Below are 22,553 nucleotides of genomic sequence, written 5' to 3'. Positions count from 1 at the left end.
TATTTGTGCGCCGAGGGGGACAGATGAAGGATCGCTGCAGTTCACTACTGCAGCGATCATTCATGGGAGGGGGGTGGACTAATTGGCCAAAAGGGAACATGTTCCCTTCCACCAATTAGTATTGCAGCTGACAGTGCCGGAGGGTGCACTCTAAAGAGCACCCGACCGTGCACAGCAGGGCTGCAGCCAGGTCAGTATATCTACGTCGCTGTGGCTTGGAGGGTGCAACAGCTGACGTAGATATACTGTAGTGGAGGGGAAAGTGGCTATTAATACAATAAATACATAAGTGCAGCATATCACAGACAGTGCTACGTAAACATGAATAGTGTGACTTGGCTTCTGTGCTGGCTACGCTGGTCCATTGATGCATCAGAGCTCCCAGCATGCCCACCATTGAGGCACCACAGCTTCCATTTCGCCCCCCTAGAGGATCCACAGCTCTGACTCTGCCTGGGGGACATCCGTGGCACCCCAGAATAGATCCGTGGCACGTGCCACTGATCTTTGGGGCTAGCAACGCCCCTGCCCCCGACCCTCTGAACCCCCATCCCCCCCAGCAGACTAGCACAGCGGATAGAGAGGAGTAGCTCCATCTGCTCTCCAAGTCTGGATGCATCTTCTGTAGTTGGCGATTCTCCCCCTAGCATCCGAGAATCAGACACTAGGAGCTCTAGGGTCTGATTTATTTTAAAGGATACCCGAGGTGACGTGTGACATGATGAGATCGACATGGGTTTGTACAGTGCCAAGCACACAAATAACTATGCTGTGTTCCTTTTTTTCTTTCTCTGCCTGAAAGAGTTAAATATCAGGTATGTAAGTGGCTGACTCAGTCCTGGCTCAGACAGGAAGTGACTACAGTGTGACCCTCACTGATAAGAAATTCCAACTATAAAACACTTTCCTAGCAGAAAATGGCTTCTAAGAGCAGAAACTATATAAAAAGGGTCAATTGTTCATTGATTTTAGCTTCAGCATACTTCAATGAATGTGTCATTGAGCAAAAACAATAAAACAATTAAAACTTAAAAAGTAGATCTAAGCATAAAATAAAACTGTTTATTATTAAAGTTTATTTCATTAGTTTGCTTCAATCGTTTGTTTCATTAGGAGCTCCCCCCCCCCCCCCCGACATAAAAACTGTGCCACCAGCTAAAGTCGCCCCAGTATAGATATCCAGATGTGTCCCCAGTATCACCCCATCCCCCCCCCCCAGTATAGCCAGATGTGTCCCCAATATCAGCCCCCCAGCATAGCCAGATGAGTGCCCTGTGTTTGCCACCCCCAGAATAGATTGACAGATGCACCCTCAGGAATAGTGCCCCTCTTTATAGCCAGATGTGTCCCCAGATCAGGATTACCCCCATTATGGCCAGATGTACCCCCAGGATTAGCGCTCCCCCCCATTATAGCCAAATGTGCCCCCAGTATTAAGGTATGCCCCCCCCCCCCAGGTGCCCAGATGCGCAAAATTTGTAAACCCCCCCTCCCCTTGGTTACTCATATGTCCCCCAGTAAACATGCATGCCCCCCTTTGCATATCTCCCTCCCCTCCCCCCAAGAATCTATAGCCAGATGTCCGCCCCCCCCCCCATCAGGCAGCCCCCTCCATGCAGAGATAGTTTAAAAAAAATGCGCAAGCAAGCAGCCACACTCACTTACCTCGGTCCTGCGACTATCCTGAAGCCTGATCCTCCGATCACCGCTCTGCAGTCAGCCGCATATTGCAAGTAACCCGGGTCCCTGCTTGATGACGTCATCAAGCCGGGACCCGGATTACCGGCAATATGCGGCTGACTTCAGCGCGGTGATCGGAGGATCAGGCTTCAGGATCGTCGCAGGAACGAGGTAGGTGAGTGTGGCTGCTTGCTTGTGCATTTTTATTAACTATTTGTGCGCCGAGGGGGACAGATGAAGGATCGCTGCAGTTCACTACTGCAGCGATCATTCATGGGAGGGGGGTGGACTAATTGGCCAAAAGGGAACATGTTCCCTTCCACCAATTAGTATTGCAGCTGACAGTGCCGGAGGGTGCACTCTAAAGAGCACCCGACCGTGCACAGCAGGGCTGCAGCCAGGTCAGTATATCTATGTCGCTGTGGCTTGGAGGGTGCAACAGCTGACGTAGATATACTGTAGTGGAGGGGAAAGTGGCTATTAATACAATAAATACATAAGTGCAGCATATCACAGACAGTGCTACGTAAACATGAATAGTGTGACTTGGCTTCTGTGCTGGCTATGCTGGTCCATTGATGCATCAGAGCTCCCAGCATGCCCACCATTGAGGCACCACAGCTTCCATTTCGCCCCCCTAGAGGATCCACAGCTCTGACTCTGCCTGGGGGACATCCGTGGCACCCCAGAATAGATCCGTGGCACGTGCCACTGATCTTTGGGGCTAGCAACGCCCCTGCCCCCGACCCTCTGAACCCCCATCCCCCCCAGCAGACTAGCACAGCGGATAGAGAGGAGTAGCTCCATCTGCTCTCCAAGTCTGGATGCATCTTCTGTAGTTGGCGATTCTCCCCCTAGCATCCGAGAATCAGACACTAGGAGCTCTAGGGTCTGATTTATTTTAAAGGATACCCGAGGTGACGTGTGACATGATGAGATCGACATGGGTTTGTACAGTGCCAAGCACACAAATAACTATGCTGTGTTCCTTTTTTTCTTTCTCTGTCTGAAAGAGTTAAATATCAGGTATGTAAGTGGCTGACTCAGTCCTGGCTCAGACAGGAAGTGACTACAGTGTGACCCTCACTGATAAGAAGTTCCAACTATAAAACACTTTCCTAGCAGAAAATGGCTTCTAAGAGCAGAAACTATATAAAAAGGGTCAATTGTTCATTGATTTTAGCTTCAGCATACTTCAATGAATGTGTCATTGAGCAAAAACAATAAAACAATTAAAGCTTAAAAAGTAGATCTAAGCATAAAATAAAACTGTTTATTATTAAAGTTTATTTCATTAGTTTGCTTCAATCGTTTGTTTCATTAGGAGCTCCCCCCCCCCCCCCCCAGAGCTAAAGAGATGAAGGCGGCAGGAAAAGGGAATAGCTATAGAGATCACACAGAAACAAAATAATGTATGGTTTCTAGATATCTACAAGTGGTGACCTATTGCATCAGTGTTAGTTGTGACTCACGTTGTAATCAGCAAGGAAGGCCTCCGCTGCTTCTTGGGATAGATATTTCCCCCTCCAGGCTTTCAGTTTAGGCCACCCTTCTTCCAGCAGGGCGAGGATACAATGTCCCGAGCAGCGGTAATCCACAAGAACACTGAAGTTTGCAGCCAATATTTTCTCCATCCTACAAAGCGAGTGCACAGATGTATACTAGATTACAGCCTGTACAGTAGTGCCATAAAAAGTGACTGAACTAAGGGTCCATACACAATTTTAATTTAATCCCCTGTATGCATTTTTTTTAATTTTTTATAAAATGTGGTGTGTCCATGGTATAGGAGTGTCATTAGATGTTCTCCCCATATGGTGCCCTCCTGTGTCCCCCATGTGTCCTCTTCTGTCCCCCATATGTCCCCTTCTGTCCTCCATATGTCCCCTTCTGTCCTCCATATGTCCCCTTCTGTCCTCCACATGTCCCCTTCTGTCCTCCACATGTCCCCCTCTGTCCTCCACATGTCCCCCTCTGTCCTCCACATGTCCTCCTCTGTCCTCCACATGTCCTCCTCTGTCCTCCACATGCCCTCCTCTGTCCTCCACATGCCCTCCTCTGTCCTCCACATGCCCTCCTCTGTCCTCCACATGTCCTCCTCTGTCCTCCACATGTCCTCCTCTGTCCTCCACATGTCCTCCTCTGTCCTCCACATGTCCTCCTCTGTCCTCCACATGTCCTCCTCTGTCCTCCACATGTCCTCCTCTGTCCTCCACATGTCCTCCTCTGTCCTCCACATGTCCTCCTCTGTCCTCCACATGTCCTCCTCTGTCCTCCACATGTCCTCCTCTGTCCTCCACATGTCCCCTTCTGTCTCCGGAATAAATGACAGCAGCGGTATTACGGCTTACCTAATCCATCGGAGCCCACGGCATTCAGAGACCTCCCCTCTTTCTCGCTGCTCCATCAATGATCGCATCATCAGAAGAATCTGGCGCTAGGGGAGTGGAGAGCTCCAATGGACGATGTGAGCCGTGCTGCCACTGCTTTCATTTAATCAGGGGGAGCGGAGGAAAACATAAGGAGGAAGCGGAGGAGACACAGCGACAATACAGGGAGTCCCTGACATTGCAGGTTCAGTGGTTTGTATCGGCGGCATTCATAAGTCGGGCACTGCCTGTATTGGGCATATAAGACGCAGTAGAACCTGTGCTAACCACAGAGCATAGATGGGCAGCCTCAGGTACTATTGCCCATCTAGTATTCAATGTAAGATCTTTGGGGAATCAAAAATGAAAAATAAAAGTGATAATTATACGCATTGCAACGTTTTCTGTAGACTTTTTGGGTGAATCGAAAATAAAGGAAAAGAAAGAAAAGAAAAGGAGGGGAAAAGTGAAAAGCAGTTGGCTAAAATATTTGTTCCAGCTGACTGTTTGTGTTTTGGGGGAGGGGAATGTTTACAAGCAATGGTTACAGAAGTCAAATGTTGGATGGATTTTACAGACAGTTGCATCAGCTGGTCGCAAATTATTGGAGATGGTAATGATTGCGTGTCTGTGTGGGCTTCCGCCAGTATCTGCAACCAACCCAGCTTGGAGGAAGAGCAACCTGCTGAAACTGAATTTCATGTCCAGTGTATTGTATCCTCCTTCCATCCATTCCCTCTGTAGGAAAGACTATGCTCATTTCAATAGGAACTTTACTGAAAAATAGTGTGTGTGGGGGGGGGGGGGGGGGGGAATAAATCAATAGATTGCAAAATGAGAAGTTAAACATAGAAGAGAAATCAAGAAATGATTGATATCTGCCATGTAATTCGTTCATATTGTTGGATCCACAATCAGCCTGCACATCATCATCTTTACTATTGGCAGACATGAAAAAAAAAAGACAGCACCAACTGCTATTATTTATATCCTATTATATATCCCCCACACCCAATAGCAATGCAATAGGCTAAAATGTTTTTATTTTTATAGGTATACATATGCACAGAGGGAGATACTGGTTGCTTGGCAGTTGGCTGTTATTTCCCACAATGCAGCTAGGTTCATAGAAAGGAAACTGTCATGACATCACACTGTGGGAGGGGTTTCACCACAATATCAGCCACACAGACCCCATGGTGATCTACTCGAGAAAAGGTAAAGATTTCTCATGGGAAAGGAGGTATCAGCTACTAACTGGGATGAAGTTCAGTTCTTGATTAAAGTTCCTCTTTAAGGCAAATGTGTTTGTAGAAATCATTTATAAAGGTGGAAGTAAAGTTCTGCTTTGTACTTTTATTTTATTTCCTTTCCGTATTATTAAAGGCATTCATCATCGCTCCATTCACTGATACAATAAAAACAGGCTGACATAGTACAAATGAGGCAGAAAACGGATAACAATTTATGCCATAAAGCATTGCTCATACCTGGTTTTCATCTCCTCCGTCTTATCAGCTGGCACAAGAACGACTCCATTATCGTCTACATTCTTAAATGATCTCAGACTCTCCAAGTATCCGGCAGAGCGAACCATGAGAGCCTGGAGAAAATACAGCAAGAGTCACTGACAAAGCAATGTGTGGCCTCAAAAATGCAGTTACAGATTACCCAGCAAGCTCATGGTGAGCCAGAACTCCCAGGAGCGTGTAAGGGGCTGAAAGGGATCAAAAAGCCTCCTTACTAAAATGCTCTGCAAGACAGTAGGTATTTCCGCTTATTCAGGTTGGAGTGAGCTCAGAGGTGTCCCACAATGCATCACTGCCAAATATATTATCTTTGTTGCAGGGCCAGGCCGAGGTGAGAGAGGCTCCAGCCTCAGGGCGCAGTGTAGGAGGGGGCGCACAACTCACTCAGCTATAATTTCCCTATTGTGTTTGAAGCAGAGAGAAATAAGAAAAGGGGATCCATGGCAGTGACTGCAAGCCAGATGACTAGAAATTAAAGTGTTGCGGGGTTGGGGGCACTGGGGCGCCTCTGAGTCTAATAGCAATCAGTGTGTGACGGGTGTGAGGAATGGAGGTGCGCACTTTCGTGTCTCAGCCTTGGGTGCTGGAGGACCTTGTCTCGGCTCTGCTTTGTTGTCGCTGATAGCTAAACACACTTCCAGAACCGCTGGAATGCAAAATGTAATAACCTTTCACATGTAATTCCTTAGGCTCTGTAAGAAGTAGGTCTATACTTATCTGGGAACTGACCTTATAGTTACGCCCCTTGAAAAAGCTGGTAGTAGCCAGCGAAACATGTCGGGTCTTCCCGGCATGCTCACCCCCTAATATGGAACTCTTGTATATCCACCTTGAGGATTTTTTGCACAGGATCCCCAATCACGTTAGGTGATCTGCTTTAGGTGGCTGTGGGTATGTATGTGATGTAGTGTTGCTGTGGGGCAGCTTCTCCATATGGTGTCACTTGTTATTAAACTTTTTGCATTAGAATACATTAATAAAGCAACATTTTGTATTTGTATTATAAATAAACAAAGTAAAAGCCATTTGTTGTTGCACACACTTCCTTCCTCTTCTCCCTTGAACCATACGGTTTCTATACCAACCTGCAAAGCGCCGTACACTACAAACTCTTTTCTTTGGACAAGAGTTGCTGCAACCTTTCACTGTTGCACTAGAAAGTCAGGAGGCCCTGAGGGCACCTCCAATTTTATTACCAAGGTATTTTTTGTTATTACTATTGCTATGTTTTTACATAGCGCTCCATCCCCCTTGCACACGCCAGCGTAATATACCGTATATTTTGGACTATAAGACGCTCCTCACTATAAGACACTCCTAGGTTTAGAGGACTAAAACCAGGGGAAAAATATATATACTAAACCTGGTGCATCCATGGTGAAGGGGCATCTTGTGGATTATGCCCCTTTGTACCTCATGACTCCTTGTACCTCTCATGTCTCCCTGTGTCCTCCGCTGCCCCCTTGTGTCCTCCTGTGTCCCCCTCTATGTCCCTTTGTGCCCCGCTGTATCCTCCTCTGTTCTGCTGTGTCCCCATGTGTCCGACTCTGTCCCCCTTGTGTCCTCCTCTATATCCCTTTGTGTCTCCCTTGTGTCCTCCTCTATGCTCCTTTGTGTCCCCCTATGTCCTCCTCTGCATGGGCACAGTACAGGGAGTCCCCGACACTGTAGCAGATTGGAGGTTTGTATTGGCAGACGTTTTTCTCTTTTGAGTTATCTCCTAGGTGCTTTTTTCGCACCTTGTCAATAAAACGCCTTTTAAAGAGAGTCTGAAGCGAGAATAAATCTCGCTTCAGCTCTTATATATAGCAGGGGCATGTGTGCCCCTGCTAAACCGCCGCTATCCCGCGGCTAAACGGGGGTCCCTTAACCCCTAAATCCCCCTCCGTGCAGCGCATCCCCTCTTCCGCATATAGGCAGGGCTAGCTGCCGCAGCCCTGCCCCACGCGCGTCTGTCAGCGCGTATCTCCGCCTCTCCCCCGCCCCTCTCAGTCTTCCTTCACTGAGAGGGGCGGGGGAGAGGCAGCGATGCGCCGCTGATAGATGCGCTGTGAGGCAGGGCTGCAGCAGTTAGCTCTGCCTCCAGCAGCAGCAAAATCTACGACCGAGTTGGTCGTCGTTGATTTTGCAGGGGGGGGTTGGGGGTGAAGGGACCCCCGTTTAGCCGCGGGATAGCGGCGTTTTAGCAGGGGCACACATGCACCTGCTATATATAAGCACTGAAGCGAGATTTATTCTCGCTTCAGTGTCTCTTTAAATCACCAGCAAGTGAGAAAATACTTTAAATTTTTTTTATAGTAAGTTTCAACAACTTTTTGGTACTTTTGCACAGGGCCGTGGAGTCGGAGTCAAGAAGTTGGAGCAATTTTGGGGTACCTGGAGTGTAAGGTTTCATAAACTGAGGTGTCGGAGTGGAATGATTTTTGTACCCACTCAATAGCCATGCAAGGGCTGTGGAGTCAGAGTCGAGGAATCGTACCTGGAGTCGGAGGTTTCATAAGAGAGTTGGAGTTGGTTGTTTTTTGTGCCGACTCCACTGCTCTGCTTTTTCAATTGCAAAGTACTGAAAAGTTGTTTTAAAAAGTAGATGAAAAATTATCTCCTGGGAGAAAACTCAAGAGAAAACGTTAATTGCATATGGGCCTAAGGCTCACTCTGGAGCGGTTTGCTGTTGCATATATATAATATATTGCAAATGTATGCTACCTGCCAGTATCAGCGCTTTTCCATTAGCACTTTATACAACAGTGTACTGGTTAAGGGCTCTGCCTTTGACATGGAAGACCAGGGTTCGAATCCTGGCTAGGTCAAGTACCTATTCAGTAAGGAGTTCAAGGCAAGACTCCCTAACACTGCAGGGTGGCCTCTTGAGCGTGTCCCAGTGGCTGCAAGACTCCCTAACACTGCAGGGTGGCCTCTTGAGCGCGTCCCAGTCGCTGCAGCTCTTGAGCGCTTTGAGTCCGACAGGAGAAAAGCGCTATACAAATGTTCAGATTATTATTAGATTATAATATGCCCCAAAGCATCTTAACACATCTTTTACTGTCATTTCATACATTTCCTGTTTGAAATCCAACCTGATTGTCTCCTATAAAGCAAAATACAAAATTCCTATATGGTAGACTGCAGAACAGACACTGTACCTTGAAGGAGACAGACAGGGTCTGCAGCAGTGATATATTGTTATAGTGGCTTCCTGATTCAGGCAACGTTTGTGACATCAGATTTTCGACTTCTGAGAGCCAACTCTCGATGGCGTCCAGAGGAGGCGGCAGACTACGGTCCAACTGCTCCTTCCATTGTGCAATCTGGACACAAAATACACATAATCATCATCAACTGATCACATATCACAGCAACAAAAGTATTACTTGCAACAGAAACCAGAAAGTAAAGAAATACTAGAGATAATAAAATAATTATTAAGCAGTTCACACTGTAACAAAACTATAAGACCCGTCCATCCTGGCCTATAGCTGATACCGCCTTGCTCCTGATCTGCTCCTGGTCCCTATCCTATACGTGGGTGAAGTACATATATACTTTTATTGCACATGTATGCTACCTGCCAGCATCAGCACTTTTCCATTAGCACTTTATACAACAGTTTTCTACCTTTGCACTGTGTGATTTTTTTTTCCTATGTATGATTGAATTAACACTGTTCTGCATTTAATAATGGTTATATATTGCACATTCCACACTTTCTTGCACACTGTTTTATGCACCTGTCTGAACCTGATTAGACTGTGCGCAGGTTACATGTCTTTTGATATACCAGGTTTATCCATACAATTATAAATGATTAAGGCCCGGTTCACATTAGCGGTTGCTATCCGGAATCGCCGTGCCGGAGCCGTGCCGGAGCCGGACCGCATGCGGACCGGACGAAACGGACGCACGGCATAGCAATGAAAGTCTATGCGACCGTTCACATGCGTCCGTTTCGTCCGGACCGGAGCCGGACCGGATCCGGACTCCGGCGTCCGTTCCGGATCCGGACTCCGGCGTCCGTTCCAACATGCGCTATTTTTTGGTCCGGCTGGTCCGGCTGACGTATCCGGACCGGAGCCGGAATGTTGCATCCGGCCAATGGAAACCAATGAGAACCGGAGAGCGCACAACACACTGGCTATAAAAACCGGATGTTGTACCACACTTCCTATGCAGACTCTATGGTATGGTGGCCATTTTGGATGGGGACCACATGGCACCAGCGTTCACAGAGTGGAGCAGCAGTGACTTCATGCTGGAGCTCTTTGGCAGCAATATGGAGCAGGATCAGTCTGATAGCGAGGGGGTGAGGCCCTACACATCAGAAGACCTCATCCTACAGGTGCAGCAGGTACCAGCCCTGTGGGACAAGGGGGATGCGGACCACAGCAACATCAAAAAATGCAGAGGCCTGTGGAAAAAAATTGCCAAGCTGTATGTGGAGGACTTTGAGAACTTGAGCAAGAGACAGCAAGGCACAGAGGGTATGTTGACTAGAAGTTTTTTTGGGGGGGGGGGGGGCTTGTGGTTTAAGCTTGTGATGTATTCAACTTTTGCTATGGATTTGTGTCACCCACGTGTTGCCCACCCACCCGTGGCCCACCCACCTGTTCCCCACCCACCTGTACCCCACCTGTGATGTATCCCACCCACCTGTACCCCACCTGTGATGTATCCCACCCACCTGTACCCCACCTGTGATGTATCCCACCCACCTGTACCCCACCTGTGATGTATCCCACCCACCTGTACCCCACCTGTGTTGTATCCCACCCACCTCTACCCCACCTGTGATGTATCCCACCCACCTGTGTTGTATCCCACCCACCTGTACCCCACCTGTGATGTATCCCACCCACCTGTACCCCACCTGTGTTGTATCCCACCCACCTGTGATGTATCCCACCCACCTGTGATGTATCCCACCCACCTGCGATGTACCCCACCTGTGTTGTATCCCACCCACCTCTACCCCACCTGTGATGTATCCCACCCACCTGTGTTGTATCCCACCCACCTGTACCCCACCTGTGATGTATCCCACCCACCTGTACCCCACCTGTGATGTATCCCACCCACCTGTACCCCACCTGTGTTGTATCCCACCCACCTCTACCCCACCTGTGATGTATCCCACCCACCTGTGTTGTATCCCACCCACCTGTACCCCACCTGTGATGTATCCCACCCACCTGTACCCCACCTGTGTTGTATCCCACCCACCTGTGATGTATCCCACCCACCTGTGATGTATCCCACCCACCTGCACTGTACCCCACCTGTGTTGTATCCCACCCACCTCTACCCCACCTGTGATGTATCCCACCCACCTGTGTTGTATCCCACCCACCTGTACCCCACCTGTGATGTATCCCACCCACCTGTACCCCACCTGTGATGTATCCCACCCACCTGTACCCCACCTGTGATGTATCCCACCCACCTGTGATGTATCCCACCCACCTGCGATGTACCCCACCTGTGCACATAAAACATACACAATGACCAATTATTATACATCAATTTATTGTAAAAAATTAATACATTTAAAATCACTCAAACTTGAAACTCCAAAATAAACACATTTCAACAAAACATATTAAAAACCAAACATTCACCCTCGTCCAGGTGGTGTGGTAAAATAAAGTCTCAGTTGGTCCCTGTTCCGCAGTGACACTACCCTTGGCCTGGTTGCATACCTCCGCAGGGGCATTAGTGGAAGCACATTCGGGGGTTCCGGAGTCTCTCTTTCCTCCTGCCGCACAAAGTTGTGGAGGATGCATGCTGCCTTCACCACGACAACTGCGTTGCCCGGTTTCAGCAGCATGGGCGTGTGGAACACCCTCCACTTTGACACCAGGATCCCAAATGTGCACTCCACCATTCTCCTTGCACGGCTCAACCGAGCATTGAAGTGTAGCTGGCTGGCATCAAGTCCCCTGTCTGGGTACGGACGCATTACATGGTCAGACAGGGCGAAGGCCTCGTCCCCCACAAACACATAGGGGTAGGCCGGTGCCCTTGTCCCAGGCCAGGGTCTGTCACGGGGGAGACGCAGTCTGCCTTCCTCCATCAGCCGGCAAAGGGTCGTACGCTGGAAAATTCCAGAGTCATTGGAACTACCGTACGACCCCACATCCACGTACACAAACTTGTAGTCCGCATCTGCCACTGCCATTAGAACAATGCTGAAGTATTTTTTATAGTTGAAATAATGGCTGCCACTCCCCACGGGTTTCTGAATCCGGATGTGTTTCCCATCCAGTGCGCCAACACAATTAGGAAACTTGCACTCGGTCCAGAAGCCCTGGGCGATCTCCTCCCATTTCGTGGTGTCCGGCACAGGCATGTATCTGGCCCTCAGTCGCGTCCAAAGGATCCTCGAAGTCCTCACGACGATGCCTGCCACCGTGCTCTTCCCAATACGAAATGTGACATGTAGCGATGTATATGTTTGTCCAGTTGCAATGTACCTACAAGAGAAATAATCGAAATCAATTTTTCATGTCGTTACAGGAGAAAGGTACAAGACAAGGTGGCGCAATATACGGGATGCATATGTGAAATGGCTACGGAAGAAAAAACTTGCCGAACGAAGTGGCAGTGGCGGGGGAAGGCGACAAAAAGACTACCAATTTGCCAAGCAATTGTCTTTCATCAATGCAAGCCTGGAACCTAGACTGTAAGTACCACTACTGTGGGCAGGAACTGAGAGCTCATTTACCATGACTTCGGCCATGTATTGCTATGGCCTCAATTCCCATGGCTAGCGAACTTTTCTCACAAGCTTTATCAAATGTTGGGTAGAAACGGGTGATAAAGTGATTGCTAGTGTTTGCTAGCTCTGTGAATTGACGCCACATGCTGTTTGGCACACCAATAAATATTTTTTTTATCTACAGGACTGAAGACAATTTGGAGCAAGAGGAACCGACCCAGGAGGCACGGTTCAGCAGTGAGGAGAGCTTGGTGGATGATGACGTCGCCGATGTAACCTATTTCCCCGAGGCGAGGAGTAGGAGGAGGGAGTCCTTCATCACAACTCCGTCCTTTGATGATGACTTGGCAGAAGAGAGCTTGGATGTTGAGGTTGCAGGACCGAGTGTGGAAGAAGCTGAACCTCCACAATCGACCGCTATGGAAGCTCCAGGGGAACAAGAACAAAGTGAGGAGCACCGAGAGACTGCAGCACAACCAGCGCGCAGGGCAACCCCGACACAGGCCAGAGGACGGGAAGATGCTGCCACACCACCAGTGAGGACCACCACACCAGTGAGGCGTCGAGGTACCCTCCCCCCAACAAGGAGAGAGACAGAGTCCGAGATGTCCGGGGCTGTCTCCGGACTTCTCGGGATTCTTCAGAGCCACCAAACTCTCATAACCCGGCAGTTGCAAGATGAGGACAGGGGCCATATCATGGAGCAGTACAAGTCCCACATCACTTCACTGCAATGTGAGCTCGACGCTGTACATGGGCACTACAGGGACGAGCTTAAAATGATGCATGAGATGCACAGAGGAGAAATCGACCAACTGCGTGCGCAGCATCATCAGTCGGTGGGCCAGCTGCAGAACATGATGCAGCAAATGCATCAACAAAGCAAGGAACTACTGAAATTGCAGGCACACCCGTGTTTTCACACTGTGATGTCTCTAATACCATATCTTGAAAAGGTGCCTTCACAAAACCTGATGGCGTGCCATTCCAATTTGCTGGAGGTGATTAAACAGCACATGGACATGCCATTATTGCAACCACCAATTTTTAGACCCCCACAACCAACAGCGGTGCCCACCTGGCAATCATCACAGATGTACACCGGCTACAGAGGCAGTCAATATGGGCCACCGCTGTCAGGGTCCAGCTCATCCACGACCAGCACCCAAGAGAGTCCAGATTTCCAGGCAGCAACTCCCACCTTTTCTAGTAGTGGTGCCGATACAATTTGAAAAAAAAAGTCAAATTGTTCCTGGACATGCTCCTCTGAATACCTCCGATCCTCGGAGGAAGGATACCATCACAGGGCTTTTTAACTTTTGGTTTTGCTGGACTTGAACTTTAGGGCCTGGTGTCCCCAAAAGACACTACCTGGGTCACAACCTTGTGCCTGTTGCACTGCACCTGTAGTCCTGCACCTGTGCCTTTGATTCCTCTTGTTCCTTACTTTGTTGATCCTAATCACTTGCACAAGACCCTTGGAGCCATGGGTGAAGGACACCTTCACTGGTCGGTGAGAGGCCTAGCCTTTTCACTGACCTGTGTCCTTCATCCATGGCTCAGAGGGTCCTGTGCCAGTCGTTAGGTTTTAGAAGCACTAATAATTTAGGGCCTGGTGTCCCCAAAAGACACTACCTGGGTCACAACCTTGTGCCTGTTGCACTGCACCTGTAGTCCTGCACCTGTGCCTTTGATTCCTCTTGTTCCTTACTTTGTTGATCCTAATCACTTGCACAAGACCCTTGGAGCCATGGGTGAAGGACACCTTGACTGGTCGGTGAGAGGCCTAGCCTTTTCACTGCCCTGTGTCCTTCATCCATGGCTCAGAGGGTCATGTGCCAGTGGTTAGGTTTTTAAAGCACTTCAATTTATTAGGGCCTGGTGTCCCCGAAAGACACTACCTGGGTCACAACCTTGTGCCTGTTGCACTGCACCTGTAGTCATGCACCTGTGCCATCGGTTCCTCTTGCTCCTCACTTTGTTCTTGTTCCTAACCACTTGCACAAGACCCTTGGAGCCATGGATGAAGGACACCTTGACTGGTCGGTGAGAGGCCTAGCCTTTTCACTGCCCTGTGTCCTTCATCCATGGCTCAGAGGGTCATGTGCCAGTGGTTAGGTTTTTAAAGCACTTCAATTTATTAGGGCCTGGTGTCCCCGAAAGACACTACCTGGGTCACAACCTTGTGCCTGTTGCACTGCACCTGTAGTCATGCACCTGTGCCATCGGTTCCTCTTGCTCCTCACTTTGTTCTTGTTCCTAACCACTTGCACAAGACCCTTGGAGCCATGGATGAAGGACACCTTGACTGGTCGGTGAGAGGCCTAGCCTTTTCACTGCCCTGTGTCCTTCATCCATGGCTCAGAGGGTCATGTGCCAGTGGTTAGGTTTTTAAAGCACTTCAATTTATTAGGGCCTGGTGTCCCCGAAAGACACTACCTGGGTCACAACCTTGTGCCTGTTGCACTGCACCTGTAGTCATGCACCTCTGCCATCGGTTCCTCTTGCTCCTCACTTTGTTCTTGTTCCTAATCACTTGCACAAGACCCTAGGAGCCATGGATGAAGGACACCTTGACTGGTCGGTGAGAGGCCTAGCCTTTTCACTGCCCTGTGTCCTTCATCCATGGCTCAGAGGGTCCTGTGCCAGTGGTTAGGTTTTTGAAGCACTTTAATATTAGGTACTGGTGTCCCCGAAAGACACTTGGGCAGCTATGCCCTGCAACTCTTCCAGCACAAAGTTGGTGGTTGGTGTTCCTTAAAACTGACCGGGCTATACCATTGATATGTTATTTTTTTGTCTTCCATGTTGGAAGAATGTTTCCATGTTGGAAAGTGGTTGTTTTTGCAATAAAAAAATTTGTTTTTACATACCTCAGTGTGATGAGTAGTTGTTCTTGTGGTGTGACTGCTCTCCTGAACGTGGTATCCTTCTTCCTAAGGTCATCCTTCACCATCTCCAAAAGGGTATCAAACCTGTCAGGAGATGTAAAGGAAGAAGCTGTAAAGTATGTTGTGGGACAAGGTGTTGGGTGGAGGATGGGGGAGGTGTGTTTACAGAGGTTTGGGAGTGTTGTGGAGGGTGGGGGTGTAGTGTATAGCTAGGTATACAGGGGTGTGGGGGTCAGGGTGGTGTGTTTAGCTAGGTATACAGGGATGAGGTGTTGTGGGGGTGAGGGTGGGGTGTTTAGGGATGGTGGGGGTTGGTGTATTTAGGCCTAGATACTTACAGGGGAATAGACATCCGAGTGTAGCTGTAGAACTTCTGTGGGTGTCGTCTGAGGTCCCGGTAGAGGGCCTGGAACTCTCCCTTCCTCTGCCTCCTGGCTAGTAGAGGGTGCACCCACCATCTCCTGCGAGGAGCACGCCTTCTCCCCACATAGTAGTAGGTAAACAACAGGAAGGAGAGAATTCCCAGGTAATAAGCGTAAAAAATGACTGGATCCATGGTCCCAACTGCTGTCTCTGTATCCAAGGATGGTCTCCACACGTCCAGCTGTCTCCAACAATGACCCCAGAGCTTCTGCTGACCTCCCAGAACCCCAGGTATTTATACAGGTTGTTATCTCTTTAAGAATCCGGATCCGGACCGCAACCGTGTTCATACCGCACGGAAACCGTATGCAACCGGACCGGATCCGGACCGGATCCGGACAGGAACCGTACGGTTCAGGTCCTATCCGGCTCCGGTGCGGTCCGGACATCCGGTGCGGTTTTCGCAAAACCGCAAGTGTGAACGGGGCCTTATTGATATAATATTGCTATTTATTGGCTTATGCTTGGATCAATGACTGAGGTTGTGCTTAGTTGTCTAGATCATATGGAATGCAATTCAGATATAATAAAGATGTGTTAATTACCCTTTGAATACAGAGTGGTGCTATTATTCTGGGTAATCCTCTTTGTCCAAATAGAATTTATTTAAATCAACTCAGAATTATTAGGATCTTATCCATCTGTATCAACTCGTGGTGAGAAATGAATTCAAGAAAAGGACAAATGAAGTGAGAAGAATAAGGAGAGAACTTTTTTTTTTTTAATCACGGACAACTAGGAAAAGGGGGTGGAGACATTTTTCAACCAATTGCTCTAGTAGTGTGAAGCCTCCTCATCCCCCCCCCCCCTCCCCCCAAGCAGTTGGTACATTCTGCTAGGCCAGACGTTCCTGCACTGTTTTATAATGTCAGTAGTGTCAGCAGACACCATCTAGTCTAGCCAAAAGAACAGGAAGTTCCTCACATTTGCATTCTTGGAAGGTAAGGAGGTCACAGCTTTCAGGAAGAAACTCCCACTCTCAGATATTCATATAGGGAATCTTGTGAAACTGAATTGCACTTCCTTATAGCAGAACATGTACTTCCTGTTCTGCATAGCCTAGGCTAAAAAAGATCAAGGGCTTCCTGTCTATTGCTTTTTTCATCCAAAATTTAAATCAGAATCAGAATCAATTTTATTTCGCCAAGTAAGTTTGCACCTACAAGGAATTTGTCTTGGCAGTTGCTTAACAAACACAAACAAAAACAATACAAAGACAGACAGTGTGAATATTACAAGTCAAGGACATTATGCAAGTATAGTGGCAGTAAGCAATGTGAGAATTGTTCATTTACAGTTCTGTGCTGATTACTTTCAGTCCTAGCAGCTCTAACGTGGTTCAGCATTAAGTATGGCTACCACTTGAGGAAAAAAGCTGTTCCTGTGTCTAGAGGTTTTGGTAGCGATTGACCGGAATCTTACTCCTGAAGGCATGCGCTGGAAGATGGAGTGAGCTGGGTGAGAGGGGTCAGAGGCAATTTTGGTTGCTCTTTTTCTGCACCTGCTAGTGTAAAGATCCTGCAGGGAAGGTAAGCTACAGCCAATTGTTTTTGTTATCTTCCTGCTATGTGACATGACTGAATTCGACTTTCACCTTATCCCGCTTGGAGGGCATTTAAAGGACAACTGCAGTGAGAAGAATATGAAGGCTGCCATATTTATTTCCTTGCTGAACTATTCGGCTGCAGTAGTGTCTAAATCACATCAGCAACAAGCATGCAGCTAATCTTGTCAGAACTGACAATAATGTCTGAAATGCCTGATCTGCTGCATACTTCTTCAGGGGCTAAAAGTATCAGAGGCAGAGGATCAGTCAGACAGCCAGGCAACTGGTATTGCTTTAGGCTAGTTACACACCAGGACGTTGCGTTTAGGGGACGTTATAGGGCACATAACGTGCCCCTAACGCAACGCCTGGTGCTCTCTGGTGTGGATGTCGGAGTGAGCCGCGTTGTGCAGCTCACTCTGGCGTCAGTGATGCCGTGATGCGCACTCTTGGACGCATGCGGCATCACGTGGTCCCGCCCGGCCAATCGCCGCACAGAGCGGCCGCTCCAGGAAGTAAACACTGCACGTCACTGCGTGCAGTGAATATTAATTAGCCATGTGCCTGGCCGCTCTCCTCTCCTCCCCAACATGACTGAGCATGTGCAAACAGTCTAACGCGGCTTAGCCGCATAGAACGCAGAGCATGCAGCACTTTGCTGCGTTACAAGGTAACGCAACGTGGGCAGTGTGAACAGCCCACTTGTGTTACATTGCTGTGCATTGGGGGAGCGTTACAGGCTGCACTAACGTGCGCCTGTAACGTCCCTGTGTGCAAGAAGCCTGATAGAAAATAAATATGGAAGCTTCTATATCCTTCTCGCTTCAATTGTCCTTAAAGCGGATCCGAGATGAAAAACTAACTATAACAAGTAACTTGTCTATACAGTGGTGTGAAAAACTATTTGCCCCCTTCCTGATTTCTTATTCTTTTGCATGTTTGTCACACTTAAATGTTTCTGCTCATCAAAAACCGTTAACTATTAGTCAAAGATAACCTAATTGAACACAAAATGCAGTTTTAAATGATGGTTTTTATTATTTAGTGAGAAAAAAATACTCCAAATCTACATGGCCCTGTGTGAAAAAGTGATTGCCCCCCCCTTGTTAAAAAATAACTTAAAGGTGGTTTATTACACCTGAGTTCAATTTCTGTAGTCACCCCAGACCTGATTACTGCCACACCTGTTTCAATCAAGAAATCACTTAAATAGGAGCTATCTGACACAGAGAAGTAGACCAAAAGCACCTCAAAAGCTAGACATCATGCCAAGATCCAAAGAAATTCAGGAACAAATGAGAACAAAAGTACTGTAATTGAAATCTATCAGTCTGGTAAAAGTTATAAAGCCATTTCTAAAGCTTTGGGACTCCAGCGAACCACAGTGAGAGCCATTATCCACAAATGGCAAACACATGGAATAGTGATGAACCTTCCCAGGAGTGGCCGGCCGACCAAAATTACCCCAAGAGCGCAGAGAAAACTCATCCGAGAGGCCACAAAAGACCCCAGGACAACATCTAAAGAACTGCAGGCCTCACTTGCCTCAATTAAGGTCAGTGTTCACAACTCCACCATAAGAAAGAGACTGGGCAAAAACGACCTGCATGGAAGATATCCAAGGCGCAAACCACTTTTAAGCAAAAAGAACATTAAGGCTTGTCTCAATTTTGCTAAAAAACATCTCAATGATTGCCAAGACTTTTGGGAAAATACCTTGTGGACCGACGAGACAAAAGTTGAACTTTTTGGAAGGTGCGTGTCCCGTTACATCTGGCGTAGAAGTAACACAGCATTTCAGCAGAAGAACATCATACCAACAGTAAAATATGGTGGTGGTAGTGTGATGGTCTGGGGTTATTTTGCTGCTTCAGGACCTGGAAGGCATGCTGTGATAGATGGAACCATGAATTCTACTGTCTGCCAAAAAATACTGAAGGAGAATGTCTGGCTATCTGTTCGTCAACTCAAGCTGAAGCGATCTTGAGTGCTGCAGCAGGACAATGACCCAAAACACACCAGCAAATCCACCTCTGAATGGCTGAAGAAAAACAAAATGAAGACTTTGGAGAGGCCTAGTCAAAGTCCTGACCTGAATTCTATTGAGATGTTGTGGCATGACCTTAAAAAGGCGGTTCATGCTAGAAAACCCTCAAATAAAGCTGAATTACAACAATTCTGCAAAGATGAGTGGGCCAAAATTCCTCCAGAGCGCTGTAAAAAGACTTGTTGCAAGTTATCGCAAACGCTTGATTGCAGTTATTGCTGCTAAGGGTGGCCCAACCAGTTATTAGGTTCAGGGGGCAATTTCTTTTTCACACAGGGTCATGTAGGTTTTGAGGTTTTTTTTCTCACTAAATAATAAAAACCATCATTTAAAACTGCATTTTGTGTTCAATTATGTTATCTTTGACTAATAGTTAACGGTTTTTGATGAGCAGAAACTTACAAGATTAGCTGCATGCTTGCGTCTGGTGTGATTCAGATACTACTGCAGCCAAATAGACCAGTAGGGCTTCCAGGCAACTGGTATTGTTTAAAAGGAAATACATATGGCACCCTCCATATTCTTCTGACTACAGTTGTCCTTTAAAGCTGCTGAAGGAAATCTAGTGGTTGCTACAGAAAGTTAAGTTGCTCAGTTAATGGTCACCACAAAAGACCAGAGGGCAAACCAGAGTTTAGAAGAAAAGAAAGTTATTTGTGGAAAAGGTCCTTCATTGTCAGAAAGGGAAAAATGTTGAATGCTGTTCAATCAGAACTGGTCCTAGCAGCTATGAAAAATCTCTTTAATAAGGAACTGAATGTTTTCCTAAAATAACAAAAAACAGCTCTGCCAGGAATAAACAGTAGAGTGCTGATCGAGGGATTTCATGTGACGGCTATGCATAGAGAGGACGGAATTATTCTCCTTTTAAAGCCAACTTTAACCAAATTTTCTTTTAAAGAATTATTCTCCTTTCTCTTTATTAGATGGGATTCCTAAAGACACAGACTTTGTTTTTCTTAATATTGTATGAACCTGACAGAAATATCTTATTTTCAGCCAGATGAACCGTGTAAGTGAGAGGAATAAGGAGGCTGCCATCTGTAAATTTATTTTCTTTTAAAATAGTTTGCTTTTCCTATACATTAGTCACAGGAGATGCTATGCTAATAACTCCAGGTTGAGAAAACATCATGCTAATTTTATGCAGTTTTATAAGCCAATCAAATGTGTGGGTGGTTGAATCTGATTATTACACTTTTATTGATTTGCATACATTTTACATCAAACTCGGAGTTATTATTATCCCTATTTGCCTACATTCTAAAATGGATTCACAGACACATTACTGTACATATAAAATTCCTTGTTAAAGGACCACTCCAGCGGAAAAAGTAAGCAGTTAAAGCCTGACAGAACCAACAGGTATTGGACTGGTCCATCTCTTCATGGGGGATTCTCAGGGTATTCTTTGTTTTCAAAAGCATTTCCTGAATGCCAATTGCTAAGCCTAACTGACAAGTAGTGAGTAGGGCTAGCTGGTATCTTACTATTTGTGAAACAAAGAAATAGAAAAAAAAAAGGTGAGGAACAAACACAAAGAAAACACACAAGAACCGCTACAAAAAAACAAAACCATTAGGGACCTCAATTCACTAAGCTTATCTCCTGTCTTTAATAATGTTTCTGAGCAGTTTCTAGAGTTATCACCATGGTGATAAGGCATGTAGTAAACTTAACCTTCTGTCTTTAAGTTAACCACTTGCCGACCACCCACTGTAGATTGGCGGCGGCAAAGTGGCAGCCCCAGGACCACGTAACGCAGAATGGCGTCGGGTCCTGGGACACTGTTTTGCCGGGGATCGCGCGCTGGGATGCGCGCGCATCCGCCGGCAATAGGCGCCGCCCACCCGCAACGTCAACCTGCCGGCCAATCGGAAGCGCCGGCAGGTCGGACGATCGCCGCATAGGAAGCGTATAATACGCTTTGTAATGTTTACAAAGTGTATTATGCAGGCTGCCTCCTGTTCTGGTGGTCCCAGTGTCCGAGGGACCACCAGGGCAGGCTGCAGCCACCCTAGTCTGCACCCAAACACACTGATCTGTCCCCCCCCCCCCCCCCCCCGATCGCCCACAGCACCCCTCAGACCCCTCAGAAGTGTTTACTTCCTGGAGCGGCTGCTCCGTGCGGTGAATGGCCGGCGGGACCACGTGATGCCACATGCGCACAAGAGTACGCATCACGGCAACACGGACGCCAGAGTGAGCTGCACAACGCGGCTCACTCGACGTCCACATAGAAGAGCACCAGGCCTTGAGTTAGGTGCACATTATGCGACCTTAACGTAGCACCTAACGCAACTTCTTGGTGTGCAAGTAGCCTAAGTGATTAAAGGGAACCTGTACTGAGTAAAATTACTTAAAATAAACACATGAGGTAACTTCAAATGAACATTACATAGATACCTTGCCATCAGTTCCTCTCAGAAGCTCACCATTTTCTTCTGACAATGATCTCTTCCAGTTCTGACAACATTTTGTCAGAACTAAAATATATCAGTTGCTGTCAGTTATAGCTGAGTGGACAACTGATGTACCCGGTAATGTCCATGTTTTCCTATGGCTCAAGTGGATGATGTTACAGTTTAACAGTGTGCTGACCAGAAAGCTGTTATGGGGTAATGGCCATTTTCAAAATGGAGGATGGAGAATTCCCTTGATCACAGTGGACTAACAGGACGTGGGAAAGGAGAAAGAGATTGAGGAGTAGACTACATGGGAGGTAAGTATGACTTGTGTATGCTTATTTTGACTTTTAACCTCCCTGGCGGTAAGCCCGTGCTGAGCACGGGCTATGCCGCCGGGAGGCACCGCTCAGGCCCCGCTGGGCCAATTTGCCTAATTTTTTTTTTGCTGCACGCAGCTAGCACTTCGCTAGCTGCGTGCAGTGCCCGATCGCCGCCGCTACCCGCCGATCCGCCGCTATACGCGTCGCCGCAGCCGCCCCCCCGCCCAGACCCCGTGCGCTGCCTGGCCAATCAGTGCCAGGCAGCGCCGTCGGGTGGATCGGAGTCCCCTTTGACATCACGACGTCGATGACGTCGGTGACGTCATACTGCCCCGTCGCCATGGCGACGGGGGAAGCCCTCCAGGAGATCCCGTTCTTTGAACGGGATCTCCTGATCTCCGATCGCCGGCGGCGATCGGAGGGGCTGGGGGGATGCCGCTGAGCAGCGGCTATCATGTAGCGAGACCTCGTCTCGCTACATGAAAAAAATAAAAAAATAAAAAAAAAACGTATTTGCTGCCCCCTGGCGGATTTTGCCAAACCGCCAGGAGGGTTAATTTTCAGTTCAGGTTTTCTTTAAGGAGAGATCTCTAAAATTAAACATTTCAATCCTTAAAATAACTACAGA

At 47.7% G+C, this 22,553-nt stretch overlaps 1 protein-coding gene across 7 annotated transcripts in view; it reads right to left on the bottom strand.

Moving 5' to 3' along the window:
* Window positions 1–22,553, bottom strand: part of SYNE2 (spectrin repeat containing nuclear envelope protein 2) — a 573,116-nt gene that overhangs the window by 432,499 nt on the left and 118,064 nt on the right. For 5 of the 7 annotated variants that reach the window (XM_068254236.1, XM_068254237.1, XM_068254238.1 and 2 more), the window contains 3 exons: window positions 8,722–8,886; window positions 5,540–5,652; window positions 3,153–3,315 (listed from right to left, as the gene is read on the bottom strand). In XM_068254236.1, coding sequence (XP_068110337.1) covers window positions 3,153–3,315; window positions 5,540–5,652; window positions 8,722–8,886 — 441 coding nt within the window. Of the gene's footprint in view, window positions 1–3,152; window positions 3,316–4,031; window positions 4,127–5,108; window positions 5,147–5,539; window positions 5,653–8,721; window positions 8,887–22,553 lie in introns of those variants that run through there. The other 2 variants (XM_068254242.1, XM_068254241.1) reach the window with 2 other exon arrangements.

The sequence above is a fragment of the Hyperolius riggenbachi genome, chromosome 9 (genome assembly GCF_040937935.1).
Source record: "Hyperolius riggenbachi isolate aHypRig1 chromosome 9, aHypRig1.pri, whole genome shotgun sequence".
NCBI classification, from domain to species: domain Eukaryota; kingdom Metazoa; phylum Chordata; class Amphibia; order Anura; family Hyperoliidae; genus Hyperolius; species Hyperolius riggenbachi.
Note: the sequence above shows the minus strand (reverse complement) of the source record. Positions and strands in the feature narration are given on the sequence as shown.